The 15,033-nt window shown below is 40.2% G+C and overlaps 1 protein-coding gene across 5 annotated transcripts in view; it reads right to left on the reverse strand.

The window, feature by feature from the left end:
• Positions 1-15,033, reverse strand: part of GNB1L (G protein subunit beta 1 like) — a 48,906-nt gene that overhangs the window by 11,801 nt on the left and 22,072 nt on the right. For 3 of the 5 annotated variants that reach the window (XM_075168028.1, XM_075168027.1, XM_075168029.1), the window contains exons 2-5: positions 10,594-10,720; positions 10,220-10,345; positions 8,043-8,205; positions 4,225-4,323 (exon numbers count right to left, since the gene is read on the reverse strand). In XM_075168028.1, coding sequence (XP_075024129.1) covers positions 4,225-4,323; positions 8,043-8,205; positions 10,220-10,345; positions 10,594-10,709 — 504 coding nt within the window. In that variant the 5' untranslated portion in view covers positions 10,710-10,720. Of the gene's footprint in view, positions 1-4,224; positions 4,324-8,042; positions 8,206-10,219; positions 10,346-10,593; positions 10,721-13,945; positions 14,117-15,033 lie in introns of those variants that run through there. The other 2 variants (XM_075168026.1, XM_075168025.1) reach the window with 2 other exon arrangements.

A 15,033-nucleotide genomic window follows, 5' to 3' on the forward strand; every position in this document is an offset into this window, starting at 1 on the left:
CCTCTCGTCAGGAATCTCTGGGTGAGTCACCAAGGGGTTAACGGGCGCCTGAGTCCCACTGTAACCAATTGAAAGCTATTTTGATTGATTAATGATGTCACAGGCCAAAGGGCATGGCACCCTGGGCAGACACCTAATTTATTTAAGCCTCTGAAATAACTCAAAGAAGGGAACATTACTGGATTACATGTCACACTTAAGGAAAATATTCATCATTGCTTCAGCAAAAAGACTAATGACCCCGTGAGCAGTAACTGGTTATGTGAGTGAAGATGCAAATCCCTAATGGAAAGCAACTAAAAAACAGGCATCTGTTAATGCCAGTTATTTCTTTAACAGGAGAAGAAACACCAAAATAGACATTGGGATTATGACCACCTCATGGAGGGACACCTTACCCTAAGAAATGTATCCAATAGCTTATTCAGCTCTTTCCAAATACCGTCTGATCCTACAGGATTTTTTTGCTTGGTATTCAGTTCAAAATAAAGGTCAAGGACATTTATAAAGAATTAATTTTTACTGGCATCACATTGTTGAATGAGGTTCTTCAAACTTGCTGGCTGTCAGTGTCATGATACAAACTGCAGTGGCCCAAGGCTCACTGCCTCTATTAATGGTCCAGACTATTCTCCCACTGGTTATTATTTGTTCTACAGAGAGTTAAACTAACAAGAGATGGGTGGTCTAGGTAATAAGACTGCTGAGCAAAAGCCTCATGTTCTTTCTCATATTTATTCAGCCTGAAGAAGTGTTTCAGTGAGGAACGGATCTCACAGAGCAGGGAAGAAAATTGCCCCTTAAAAGAAGGAAACCAAGGGGAAATCCCCTACATCATCTTTCTGAACAAGTCTGCCCACACCTGGGATCCTGCTGGAGCCTCATTCCTTGCTTTAAGATCCCTTTTCTTTTGAAGGGGTAGGGAGCACGCTCTGGCTAAAAAGGCCCACAAAGAAGGTGTCCTATAATGCCCAGAACTGTGCACGATTTTTCTGTTAAATTTTTGATTTGCTTAAAGAATGTAACATCAGCACAATGAATATGTGTCAAATATACGTGAATTAATGTTAACTCATCAGGTATTTTGGATGAAGAGTACCTGGCTTTTAATACCAGGGGAAAACTTAAAAAAAAAAATCTGAAAGAAATGAACATTGCATATTCTATTTATATTTAATAAAGGGTAAAACCTTCAAAGCAAAACAAAGTATTTCATCAGTACTTCAGTTAAGTTTTTAAGAAGCCCCCCGTTTGGGCATCAAAACCCTCCCACAATTATTTGTACTGCTCTTCTATGAGCACATGACTCCTCCGGAGCCCTGGGGCTCTACAGAAGGTATAGCTTTCATTAGCCAATGAAACAAGATTTGGATGGGCAGGGTCGGCTCCTCTGCCTTACTCAAAACAGGATGGCTCATAACCCTCATTAAGATAAGAGAGACAGGTGAGTGCTCAGCATTATGGGAAACGCCAAGCAAAACCTTTTTTTTTTTTTTTTTAAATGCTGTGGGTATCTTAGCTTAGATTTGAAAATCAGTAATTTGCAGGTGAGATCTAAGACTGGTCTATTTTAAAAACAAAGTATTGTTTTCTATGAAATGAAGTCTCCCACGCTACTTCTTCCTGACTTTCCCTAACCATATGAAGCGTAATATTTCAATGAGTATGTATACTTGAACTTAAACAATAAAAGCTATTGAAGGATCAGGGGAGCTCTTAGCCTGATGCCTGGACTCACCAAGCAGTGGTTCACAACAGCCTATTTATTTCAGTTCCTAATAATGGACACTTCTGGTGAAAAGTCTTCACCATTCATGTTCTGTTTAATTTTTCTGGAGAAATTAAATTAGAAATCATTGTTCTTCCTAAGCAGAACATTTTGTTGTTGCATTTGGATAACTGTCAAGGAAGGAAGAAAAGGTGATGTGCTGTCAACTCAACAGGAATAATTGCTATAGTTTATATAAAGTAATAACTCTGCGTTTCCAGTTTCTACATGTATTGTTCCTGTTGAATTATTTTGTTTGCACCATTACGCAACATGATGCCTTCCCCAAGAAGTGCAAAAAATTTAAGGGAAGACTATCCTTACGCCTGCAAATCCTACCCCACCCAATTAGTAATAGCAGGAAGGTGTGAAGCTGAAGGGACAATGTATTTACGAATATGAACCTTCACAAGGAAAAAAACCATTAAATGAACTAACACATTTAAGGACAGACCTAGTGAAATGAGGGGGGGAAAAGTTTCAAACTAACAAAATAAACAGCTGCCAGCTTTTTAACTGCTTAGGAGAAGCCCGTGAGGCTTAATCTACAAGCCTAACCTAAGCCTCAATTTCCTTCTGCTCTATAGTGAAGTTTCTAATTCATGCTGCTGCTGGTAAGGTGCGTTGTTTCCCTGACACATGGATCTTTTTTTATTGGCATGCAGAAAAATACGAAGATATGTGGCTGCAGCCCCTAAACTCTTGTTGGACAACAATGCCGAGCATACTTCCTTCAGACCATTATGTGGCTCTCTCCATGTCAGCTTCTGTTTCAACTTGTTAATTTACTGTGCCATAAGCAACATCAAATAGTCTCTTAGGCAACACGTTGCCCATAAGCGATGGGTTGGGGAGTGCTCATCTCCTGGGTATGTCTATATTGCCCAATGCAGTAACGTACAAAGAAATCCTGGACGGCCTCTATTCAGGAAGGGGTGCAGCTGGGTTAGCTCCTGTTCTTCTGCTTTTATGGTTACAGGGTTACTCAGCAAGCCACTTCCAGCGAAACCACAAAACAGAACGCAGAGCATCACTTTGGTACACCACATATAATTATTTGCCCTTAAGAGTATCCTCCTCCCCCATGCTTTTAAACCCAGTTGCACACATTTGTAAAAGAGCAAATACAGCTGTGAGACTGTAAGGGATTATCTATCCTTGCCTGTTGCAGTCTAGGAAGTTATGGTGGCTTCCCAAAGCCAGAATTTGCGTGGAATAATTTACCTCTCCCAGTTCCCAGTCCTCCGCTTTATCCCCACTGGCAGCAAAATTAAAAACTACATAAAATTAAGACTCTGCACCTGCTCTGCTTCCTAGAGGAATAGCAATATTAATGCATGTAGAAAATATGGCAAGACAGAGGACTTTTTATACAGGCAACAAAATTTTCAACACTGAACATTTCCTCAGTTATCTTCAACTTATTAAAATATGTCCAGGAGACAGAGAGCCCCATTCATTTCATTGAGTACTGAACACTGATTGGATTCTTAGGAGAAGCTTTCTGTTTAATAAAAGCCTAATCAGTCTATTTAATTTTCCTTCTATTTTTTTTTTCTAGTTTTTAATTACACCATGGAACTTGAACTGTGGCCTCTCCTACTTTTGTCTGAAGTCAGCAACTGAATTCCTCTAGACTTCCGTCGGTTCAGGACCTTGAGTGAAGACACTAAGGCTATCAATCACTGATTGATAATTTTTTCAACAGAAACCAATACAAATGTTCAGATGAACCTGCAGGAATAACATACTTTAAATCAGCTCGGATGGTACTGCAGAGCTACAACCGTACGTGGTCAGGGGGTTAAACTGGGAATCTGCTTTGCCATCAATTCTTTGGAGATTTAGAGCCAATCACCTAAATTCCTTCCTCCCTCTACTGCCACCTTTTTGTATTACTTGTCTTTCACTGGTGGCACCCCATAAACATTATTTGCTGAATGCTCTGCAAATGTGGGTTTTTTCATTAACTGCTTTTATTTACCTTTTTGTCCAAAGTCAATACAACCATAAATATTTTGTTCCTATTGTATGTCTGGAATAGAAATGTTCATAGAGTGCTTCCTTGTCCTGAGGGCATTGAAGTGAATGTAACCTGCCATTAAAATCACTGTTTTTAAGTAACCCAATCGTTTCTCATCATTCTTAATGCAGCGAGAAACCATATCAAACAACTGGCTTTGGTAAGTCACTCATTTTCCTCTTGATTGATGCAAAAACCGTATCTATCCTAAGGATACAAAGCTTTCCCTGAGCGTTTGCAAATCTTCCATTAAAGCTTGGAAAGCTCTGAAAGTTACATTAAGGATGTTCACAAATCTTTCCCCCCTTTAATAGTATAATTACTTGATTGGTTTGATAATAAATCAAAATCCAAGTGAAGAAAGATTCATGTGCTTCATATAAAATGAATCACAGGGAAAACATTTCACAATTAGCAGGCGCTCTTGCCTTACCTGCCATAACTTCAGACACATGGGCATGCCCAGCTTGGCACCCACCTCTGGCTTCAAGGTACAGACTGACGTCTTGGATGGCAGCTCCAAAACCTGAACCTGACATCAGGAAAACAAGAGTATTTGGTCAGGCTCCAAGTCAAAATTCTGCTATTAAAAACACAAGTCTTTTAAGGTGATTAAGGCTAGTATAAGCTCTTCCAGTAAAAACTGTCTGGAGGAAACTGAGGAATGCATGTTAAGTTGGAGCTGTAGGAGAATCTACAGCTATCTAAATAAATGCATTGTTTTAGGAAAGACCAGACAAAACTGCTAGAATGAACACATCCTCTTCTTCCACTCTTCTATTTAATCTGCATTATAGTCTTCTTTCCACATAGCAGATGATACTGTGCATACACCAGATAATATTGCAGACTGCTTAATTTGAAAACACTTCCCTGCTTCCTCTCCCTTTGGCCCTTTTCCACCTCTGTTGCTAATTTTTTGGTTATATTCACTTGTGGACACTTGCATTGTCTTCCCTGTTCTGTCATGGTAACACAGAGCTTGCGTGGAAATACAGGCAATATATATATCTAAGGTGGATTTTTTATTTACTGGCTGACTGCACTAACAAAATGTAAACCCAGAATTACCTGCTAATGCAGGCAGGAGCAGTGATGGCATACAGGTATTTTTAACACAACATTGTCTGACCCTATTCAAAGCAGGGTCAGACTATATTGTGTTAAACACCTGCTCTCTGTCTACATAGCAGCTTCCACTGTTGCTTGCACTGATGGTAATGAATTATGGATCTGATTTTTTTTTTTTTCTTTTAGCATTGGGCAAGTCTTTCCTCTGCCAAGGAAGCAGCTCATTTCCACCTCAGGATGATGGCAGGCAAGATCAGGAGAGCCTGCCTTTGCGATTTGGCACTGGAAGGTTTTGATTGACATGGAAGCGCCTCACTCTGGGCTGATCCTCAAGCCTGGAACTATGGAGAAATAGAAGTTCTTAGGTATCGAAAACTCGCTGCCAGGAACATCACTGTTTCTCAGATGCATACTTAATCCCTAAGGTGATCTTTTATTTTAAATAAATAAACAATGGTCTGCATTATCTCGTAAAATTAAAGGACTTCATTTTGATAAATCCAGCGTCACCAGCCATTCTAGGCTCTTTCAGAATGTGCAAAAGCCCAGCAGTGCTGTTGGACAGCCCCCGTCATGTGAATTTCCTTAAGCATCTGAGATGAGGTATTACACAAATATGGCTCCTCTGGGAGCCATCAATCAAGGCCACGGCAGCTGCGATGGCTTTCCAATCCCATACCTTTAGTTCAAAGCTTGCCAGAACATCTTCCTATTTCTAGAGGTTGTCAGCTAGCCTGCCAAAAGCCAGCTGCACTCTAGGACCGCAAGTCGACAATGTACTAAACACAATATACAGAACACTTTCTAAAGCCACTTAGCAATGGAACAGGAAAATGGAGACTACAGCAAAGAGCCATCCAGTACGTAGACCAAACCTATGAACAGACCAAAGTTTGATCATCTGGGAATTCTGGTTCTTTGGAGCGACACTCTTAACAAAAGATGTTTTTCTCTTGGCAACTTTCTTGCTATCAGCATAATGACCAAGTTAGCTATTGCAGGAAACGGGCTATAACTATGAAGATGACCTGCTCTCATCTTGTGTCTTTCATCACTGGCTCTCCAAAGGGCACTGCCTCCTAGACAAGACTGAAACTGCAACTTTTACGTAATAAGGAAGGATAAGTGCGCTGTGATAAAGACACTTTTGCAGGTTAAAAGAAAAAAACCAACTCCGCTTTACCTTGATTAAAAACGGATGAACTGGTACAAGGGTTACAGTTGGGCTGGCAAAGGACAAAGAAAAACACAAAGATGAGAAAAGCTTTTTGCAGAAGGCAGGCAGGCATGAGCTGCCTGTGCTAGATTGACAGTTCCAGAGACTGTCTGCATTAGAGGCAACTGAGCCTTAGAAATAAATACTATTTCATATATTTTGACAACTGTAACCTAAAACTTGAAGTTCTGTGTTTATATTGGTTTTGCTTAATAGGAGAAAGATTTGCCTTTGCCTGAGGTTAATAGTGTTCCTGGGTGGCTAAAACTGGCCACAAGGAAACACACCCTTTTTCTTTTTCACATTAATAAAGCTTTTAACATGTTTCTGGCAAATTGGCAAGAAAAGTACGTGTAACTCATAATTGGTGATTTAAATGCAATCATGAACAAATAAATGCCTGTTCAGATCTCATTATTTATGGACTGAACCTGCTTTAAGACAAAATTACTCTTTTTCTGGGCACCAGCCAAGCATAAACACTTATTAAGTCTTAATTTTAATCATAAGCTGCAAATGTACTGTGTCTCACACAGTGCTGCCTATTTGGAAGCATATATATTATGGGAGCTTATGTGAATTTATTGAAACCTGACGCAGTTCTAATGTAAAGGTTCATACACAGAGTGGAACTCTTTTACCTCAGGAGACAGCAAATCATTATCAGTTCGCAGGGCCCAAGCAAACAAATGAAAACAAACCAGAGAAGAGTTGTTAAGAGACATTGGGGTAAACGTCTTCCTTTGGATCAGACAATTATTTAGTTCTTCATTACCAAAATGTGTGTGTACTCTTTGCCTGACACAAAAACTCTTCTCCGGCTGACACAAGAATGCACTTGTCAATTTTGTTTAACTTAAATATTATTGAGCACTGCTGTAAAATGGAGAGAGTTCTTTGTTTGATCAGAACAACGTATGGGACTTAGAGTGGTTGTATTTACTGGTACAGTGGTTGTGTCTACAGGCTTACTCAGTTCTGTAAAAGGCTGAACATTCTGGTTGTGAGCCAACAAAGTACTGAAATATGTCCTTAACTTCTGAATAATAAAAAGTTCACATTTTCTTGCAATACAGGCACCATTCCCACTTATTACTTTGTATACAAAATATCCAACTTTCAGTTTCAAGATACACATCCTATAGTCCAGAAAAGCATGTGACCTTTTACGCTCATGAACGATTTGCAATTAGCTACAATATTTCTTTTCATATTTATGCCACTTTTTTCATATTTTTGGTATTTTGGTGTCAAGTATTTGAAATAATTTATTTCTGTGTGATGTCCTCAAATAGTCCTTCAAAGAAAACAAAAATACAATTTCTACAAAGCAGAAGTGGAAACTGCCAACACAGCTGTCAGTCAGTGATTGCTGTGATAATGGGTATTAGATGTGGACTTACCCAGTAGGAACTGAAACGGACCCTACAATTATTTCACACTGAGCAAACCTCTGGCCGCTAACAGCAATTCAACTATTTCCAGCCAAAGTACCAGTTAAAGAATTAGCCCGGGGTGGGAGACCACATATCGCATTACAAATCACCTGCACCTCCCCTTCTCTCACCAAACACGACTTTCAGCTTCAGATGGAAGATGAGTACCTCCGTCTGATGACAGACTTTCTGACCATTAGCTCCCCAGAAGGACTCCTGTTGCCCTTCAACAGTATTCAGCAGCACCAGAGGAGTTTTCCAAACTCCTGCACATGAAAGACCAGCAGCAGCTGCAAATACTTAAATGTCAGACAAATCTTGGGGTGGTATCCTTGTTATTAGAGCATGAGTTATATAATTCAGTCATCTTTCTGGCAGGTAAAATTAGCGATTAGGACCCCCAAAGGCTTCTTGTGCTGCCCTCTCTTGAGCAGAGAATTTGAGAGCAATGATGTTTCCCCTTCTGAACTATCTCATTTCAAAACCAAAAGCAATCTCCCGAGCACCAGAAAAAGAGAGACTTCCTACCTCCTCCAGGGCTTTGGCTGCCATGGCCATTAGCCAGCGTCCCTCTGCCAGCTTTAACAGAGAGCATCTGCAGAATCCCACATTCTCCGTGACGACAGAATCGGTCACTGCAGTCCGTCCCTCCGCTAAATCCCACAAGCAGATCCTCTGGTCACGACCCTGACTGGTACAGGAAAACAAGTTGCCCGTGAGCAGCAGGTCTGAGGGAGCTGGCTTCCTGCAGGTTCGTGTCTCGAAGTTGGGTCTTTAACGTGCAGTAAAGGAATGAGCTTAGTACAGCTTCCGAGGGGGTGTTAATTGGCTTTTTCATGAAACGTGTGGGAACTCAGTATCACCGAGACCACCACCCTTCTGCTGACTGCAACACTGGCCAATGGGTTCAAAAGCTACCGGGAGGAGGGAGGACCTGAGCGTCGGTCAGACACGCTGCAGTCACAGTTAGCCATGTTTCCTTGTGAAGAGAGACTCGATCACACACAGTTATGCTATTTGTGTGTGCGTATATATTTATGAAGTCTCATGAGTATTTGAACATTTTCATAATAAAAATACTTACATTTTACCATTGTTTAGATTTAATTTAAAAGGAAACAAAAGTATCCAGAGAGTAACACATGTAATGCTCTTTCACCCTAGCAATGAAATAGAAATGTCAGGCGTGTTGACAGCTGAAAGACAAATAGCAAGACCAAAGACCACATCGAAGATAAATAGAAAGCTACAGTTATTCAGTGGTCAGCTTCCCACAGCCGTAGGGAGGGCACGGAAGACTGTTATGACTGTGTACATGGAGACTCAACAGGAGAGGGACTGGCAGTGCAGTGAGTAGCAGGAATTAAACAATGAAACGCTGTGGTTAAAACATCCAAAACCAGAGAACCAGCGGCTGCATCGCCGATGTACTAGCGCGGCTCACGCATGGACTCCTCTGCACACCTCTCCGTCCCACAGAAAAGTCTGTGTGTTGGTCCCAACAGCAAGACCAAGGAGGCCAGACAAAGGGCACGGCTACGTATTTACGTGATCCCACTGGCTCTGGAACAAAGTACCACTGTGGAGAAGCTTCCAATCCACAAACTACAGTAGCACAGGATATGTGTCCTCATGTTATCACCTGGGACATCATCAAAAATCCCTTATCCGTTTCTTATTTTAATTAGCAGTATCACCTGATGGAAGTATGAAACCAAAACAGAGGCAGATGCAAATCTACAGACTTGGGACTTCTTCAACATCAATACAGAAACTCCCATCTGCTGTTCAGCTGAGTGACAAACTGTCAAAACGTTTATAGCACTGGGCATACAAACAATGTGGCACTGCAAGAAATGGTTGTGATTTACCTTTAGAACAGAGAAACACAAAATACACATAACTGCTGTCCTAAAATTGCACTGCTATGTGAACTGTTATAAATATACAGCAAAAATAGAGGTATGGAAAAACTCTATAATTATACAAACAATGCTCATTCAATATGATTTTATGGGGGAGAGTGTTGATAATTGTACTTAAGCAGATAACAAATATAAATGCTAATGAGTTCCACTGTATATTATGAGAGATGTCTTCTCTAGATAAACATGTCAGAACACCTCCTAGTCATACAGACACTTTGGCATCTACTCTAGATCACCTGTCTAATCCAAAGTACACAAATCTTCCCAACCTTCCCTTGCTAAACGAGAACAGAAGATATTTTGCAACAAAGCAAAGGTGTGCAACTCAGCCTTCTTGCTCATTTTCAGCCTTCCGTTCTCCATCTCTGATTCGTCTCTTCTTTCCTTACCTTTTCTCCCTCTCCCCTCTATTTATAAACTTCATATCAATTTTGATCTTCCCTGAGAACCAGTTGTGAAGCATTTCTCAACTTCAAATCCAAGTGTATTTCCTTTACCCAAAGACCTCACCTGATCTCAGTGCAATAATAGATGCTATGGACCCCAAGTTGTTGTGATGTCGTCACATATATATCATAAAGAAATTAATCATGTAATTTTTTCTACTTTTTGTTCTACAGTTTTTCTGTATTTTTGTACTTCTGTACATTTCCATATGTGTTGGAGAGACTTTCAGTGACTCCAGAAATAAGAGATTCCTTTTTTTTTCCTTCTTCTTCAATCCTGTACATCACAGAAACAAGAATAATTTCACTGTTTTTTGCTTGCTTTGCTAACCTGAGGAGCCTGTCTTTACCGCCCATTGTCTCCAAACAGTAGACAGATTTTCTTCCATGGCCATCCAGTGCTGTGTCCACTCTGTGTGTTTTCAGGTTCCAGACATGGATAAACCCATTCTCAGACCTGGCAGTAAGAACAGATGCTTTCAATGTGACCACTGATAAGACAATCTGATAAGACAGTCTGATACTTTTCCTTTTTTTTTTTCCTCCCAAACCTGAAGCTGTATGTACAAAGATAACACACCCATCATTCACCAACCATGCATTTTGTTGTTTTCTCCAGATACAATTTATCTAAATAATACACTTTGTTTTAAAAGGAAATGTCCATCTGATGCTCAACTCAGCCAGAAATCCTGGTTGACTTACCCAGAAAAAAGAATGGGGACATCAGGTTCTTGGCTGCCACAGGAAAAACGCAGAGCGTGGACCGCAGCACTGGTACCTCTGAGAACAAACTGTGGATCCGGAGGCGGCAGAGCCATCGAGCAATGAGCTGGGGCAGTGAGAAGAAGACACAGATATCATAGAGTGTAAGGCAGCCCAAACTGAAACGACAACTTTAAATATATTCTGATCAGGACATTTGCTTTTCTTAGCCACTTTTCTCTTTGAATTCTCGTTACTGGATGTTATTTCTATTTGCCGTACAGTTCAGTGTAAAGTATTTCCTCTTAACACCGACTGATCAAGCAGCTGTCAAATCTGCTTTTTGCTCCATTTCTTTTCAAGCAAGGTAAGTGCTGAGCTGGCCATGTGTATGCACCTCTTGCGCACTTGTAAATACAAAATTGTTCAGCTGTTCTCCCTGCTGCAAAAAGGAAGAGCTACAAAATGCAAGAAACTGGATACCCATCATTTCAGTGGGCAAGCAATTTATCATTCCACTTAGCCCCTTGGCAAGTCTTTCCCCTTCCTCCCCATAAAAATACTATTTCTGTGCTTTCCACTCACCACCATTTACAGAAAAGCATTGCAGTGAACATGTCAACTGAAAAGAATTTCAGATGAGATTAGAGTTATGATCATTTTTACACAAGAATCCCATTCCTTCCAAGTGTTTGAATTTTTGGTTCCAAGCACAGTTACTTGAAAAAAGAAATGCAGTATTTCACACTAACTTAGTGACTCCTGTGTTAAACACTCTGTTCCAAGGGGGTTGTATTCCCCAAAGGATCAACAGAGAGAGACGGATGCTTTCAGCTTTATGTCATTGGTTCCAACGTGGTCCCAGTCAGCAAAGAACAGGACAAGCATATGGGGAAGCATGTTGCCCTGTCTAACATGGGAAACGTGAAGGACAATTTATCATGAACTCACAGGGACAGTTTGTGTGATCTGATTAGGCACACTTTTACTGACCTGGCACCTTCACCAAGTATTTCCATTCACATTAACCCCTTTGCAGGCAGTGGTGCACAACCACCAAAGAAGGACAAGGATGACTTTTCTGTGTTCTGACTTGCTGCAAATGACCCTCCAGACCTGGGCTGGGACAAGGTAACCAGCAGCTGCTTTGACTGTAGGTACAATTGGCAATTCATTGGAAAATGCTTACAACATGCATTACAAGAAACGTTTTCACCACGGAAAGTTTTTACTACTTTATCTGTGACATTACTAGCCATGCTTGTACTCCTGCTTCTTCCTTTTTGACCTGACCTCATACAGACAAGGACAGCTTTTGTCAACTCTCTTTCCCATTCATGCATATATTAGACCGGATTAAACAAGAAGTTTTCTAAATTCAGTACGGGAAGATCAGCAGGTGTTTTTCTGCCTGCTGGTTCACAGCAGAGGAATTGCAGAGAGTCAGAACAGAGCGCTACAGCTACAAGTTACATGGTAAATTAAAACAGCTCAACTTTTAATTGTCATCTCACCTCAGTATCAGCTTTTGAATTGTGTTTAATGAATGCACTTGCTATTGCACCTCATTTGCAGGTCTACCTTGAGTATTTATAGATCAGTAATCACCATGGTATCTATAAGTCCTAATTAAACAAAATTATCTTTTAGGACTAGTAATGAAACAGGATTCTTCAGCATAATGTGCAGTTCTCCCTCAATAGCACTGTGTAATTAGTATGAAAATAATGAGCTCAGTGGATAACCTCCATGTTTTAGTGCCCTGACTCATCTGTTTTATGATGTTGTCTGATGATCTAGACTCATGACAGGCTGGAGTAAATTTTCAGATGATTACATGATGTACAGGTTCGCCCCCATGGTGAGATCCAGCTCCCAAGTGCCCGTCTGTAACGTGCTTCACCTGTGTTATAAACCTGTTAGACTAAGGGTTTTGTCACCTCTTTGGGACACTACAGCTGTATGCTGTTGCTCTCAAAATGACACTTTGTAGAACCACATAAATAAAATGCTAGCTAGGCGGCTTGTCAGAGGAGCGGGGTCCCTCTTCACGGTGGAACGATCCTGGGTTACTGCACTGAGCAAGGAAGACGAAATAGAACTGAGTCAACCCAGAGGCTATCTGGGATTACAAGGCAGGTTTTTAATAGCATTTTTCTAATTACTGACACAGAAGTTTTTGCTGACAGACAGTGAGTGGCTGTGGGAAGGGTTTTACCTGGCATGAAACAGACGCTACTAATGCATGTCTTTACAAGGACAATATTCCAGAAAAACCCTCAGACTGGCTACAGGAAAAAAAAGACCAACAACTGAAAACATACTTTCAAGCTGTAAGCAAATGAAGTGACTTTTTGCTCCTTGGAGCCTGGTTCGCTTGCTTTTTTTGCTTTGCTTTGCTTGTTGGAAATTTGGCTTAATATTAAACCTATGTCATTTTTTATTGGGCATATGAGACGACTCCTTATTACTTCCTTTCATGACTCAGCAGACGAATGGCAGTGTGACAGTATTAAGCATCTCATTTTACTTCCAGCAAGTGCTGAACTATAAAATTGCATCTGTGCTGTCTTCTTCATCCATAAGCTTGGACAAGTCACTTAAGACCAAGATTTAATTAAAAGTTCTTAGGTACCTAAATAAACAGAAAGTCCCATGAGGTCGCAAATAGATGGAAATTTGGTGTACCGATGCCTTAAACTCCAAGAAGCATCCATCTGTTCCTGTTGACACATAAGCATCCTCAAAAAAATGACATTTAGCCTACCTTCAACTCACCAGGTAGCTCAATATCTCTACTTTACTTACAGGGATAATGAAATACATTGTGGTATACTAATAGATAATGGTTATACCCTGCTTTGCTAAGCAGACAGCTACAAATATGCTAAATACGATGATTGTGCTATGGTTAAAGCCCCTGGGTAAATTTTTCAAAAGTGCCTAAGTGATTTAGAAGCCTAAGACTCATTTTCAAATGAATTTTCAATCCTAAGTCTCTAGGACTTTTTAAAGTTTCACCCCAGGTGTCTGAAAATGAGTTCTCTAATTAGCACAACATTTATTTTCTTGTTAACTCCATCTAGCCTCAGGGAGACCAATCTGTTCTTGTTAACTGGGGATATCTGCAGCAAATTTAATTAAATGAATTTGCTTAGTATTTAGGCTGGTCTGAGAGCAAAATCTGGCTCAAGGGCTTGAAGAAGCAAAGTGCAACGTACAGAAGAAAGTTCATTTAAAAAAGGGCTAGACTATATGTTTGTCCCTGAGATATCCTCATGCTATGAGAAAGGACGTTAAAAGATATGAATCATCTTGCTTATGGCATTATTTGTTTGCAAGAGGGTATCACCAGTAAGAGATGCAACACCTCATCATCACGCTCGTGTTTTTTAAAAGATGTTCCACTTTTTATTTCTTCCAGCCTTCCCTGTGCTGGTACCAGCATCCTCCCTCAGGGGCTGAGCTACACTCCGACAACCAGAAGTATTCTTCACAAGGTGCACTGCGAACTCTTGGGCTCCTGCATAGATTATATTTGCTACGCAAGTGAGGAATGGAAACCCCAACTGTTCAAATTAGGGTTTCAATTAGCAAACAGCTATGTGCGCCACACATTGGGTACTAAAAAGGGTTTTGTCTAAAAAAATGCTTCTACTAAATGCCAGAACAATTGAATTTCCTTCAAAATTACGTTATTTTAAAGAACAATTCACTATTAATATCCCTCACAAAATTTACTTTGTTTACAAAGTTACAATTAGAATAATCTTCAAACTGTTTGAATGTCTACGCAGTGGTATTCCAGTATCATCACTTCAGCATTTGATATAAAAAAGTTAAGCTTTTATTTAATAAGAGTCATTTAAAATATGTAAATGTCAAAAGGATTACCTTAGAAAAATCTCTCAGAGAATTAAAAACATTAACAGATTCCCACAGGAAAAATTCCAGCAGAATTCAGCAACTCTCCTGTTCCCACTCCTGTCACTTGTATTTCTATCACACATTGAAGCAAAAACAAATTGCTATTAAAATATCATCCAAACACCCTCCTCCCCCTACAAACTCCACAGTTCAGTTTGAGATACCAATGGCTCAAGCAAAGACAAGAAAAAATCCTCTTCTTTTTTTCTTTAGGCTTATTTAGAGTAGTAAAAACTCAGTGGTAAAAGAGTTTTTTCAGGTATAGGAGAAATAAATCTCTCTAGGCATGTCTGGCAAACTGATTTGGGACTGAAACCAGCAGGTGTGCAGACATAATTACTACTGCAAAATATTCAACACATCCAGGTGTGCTCACAAACAGATACATGAAATCCTGTTATTTTTTGAAAATTCCTAGTCTACCAGGTGCCACCCTCCCAAAGGAAAAATCAGAGCAAAGAATGACTTGAGAAAGATGTGAATAAATTGTTCTTCCCCCTTTCCAGGCTGTTT

Source organism: Calonectris borealis, chromosome 18 (genome assembly GCF_964195595.1).
Source record: "Calonectris borealis chromosome 18, bCalBor7.hap1.2, whole genome shotgun sequence".
Lineage (NCBI taxonomy): Eukaryota > Metazoa > Chordata > Aves > Procellariiformes > Procellariidae > Calonectris > Calonectris borealis.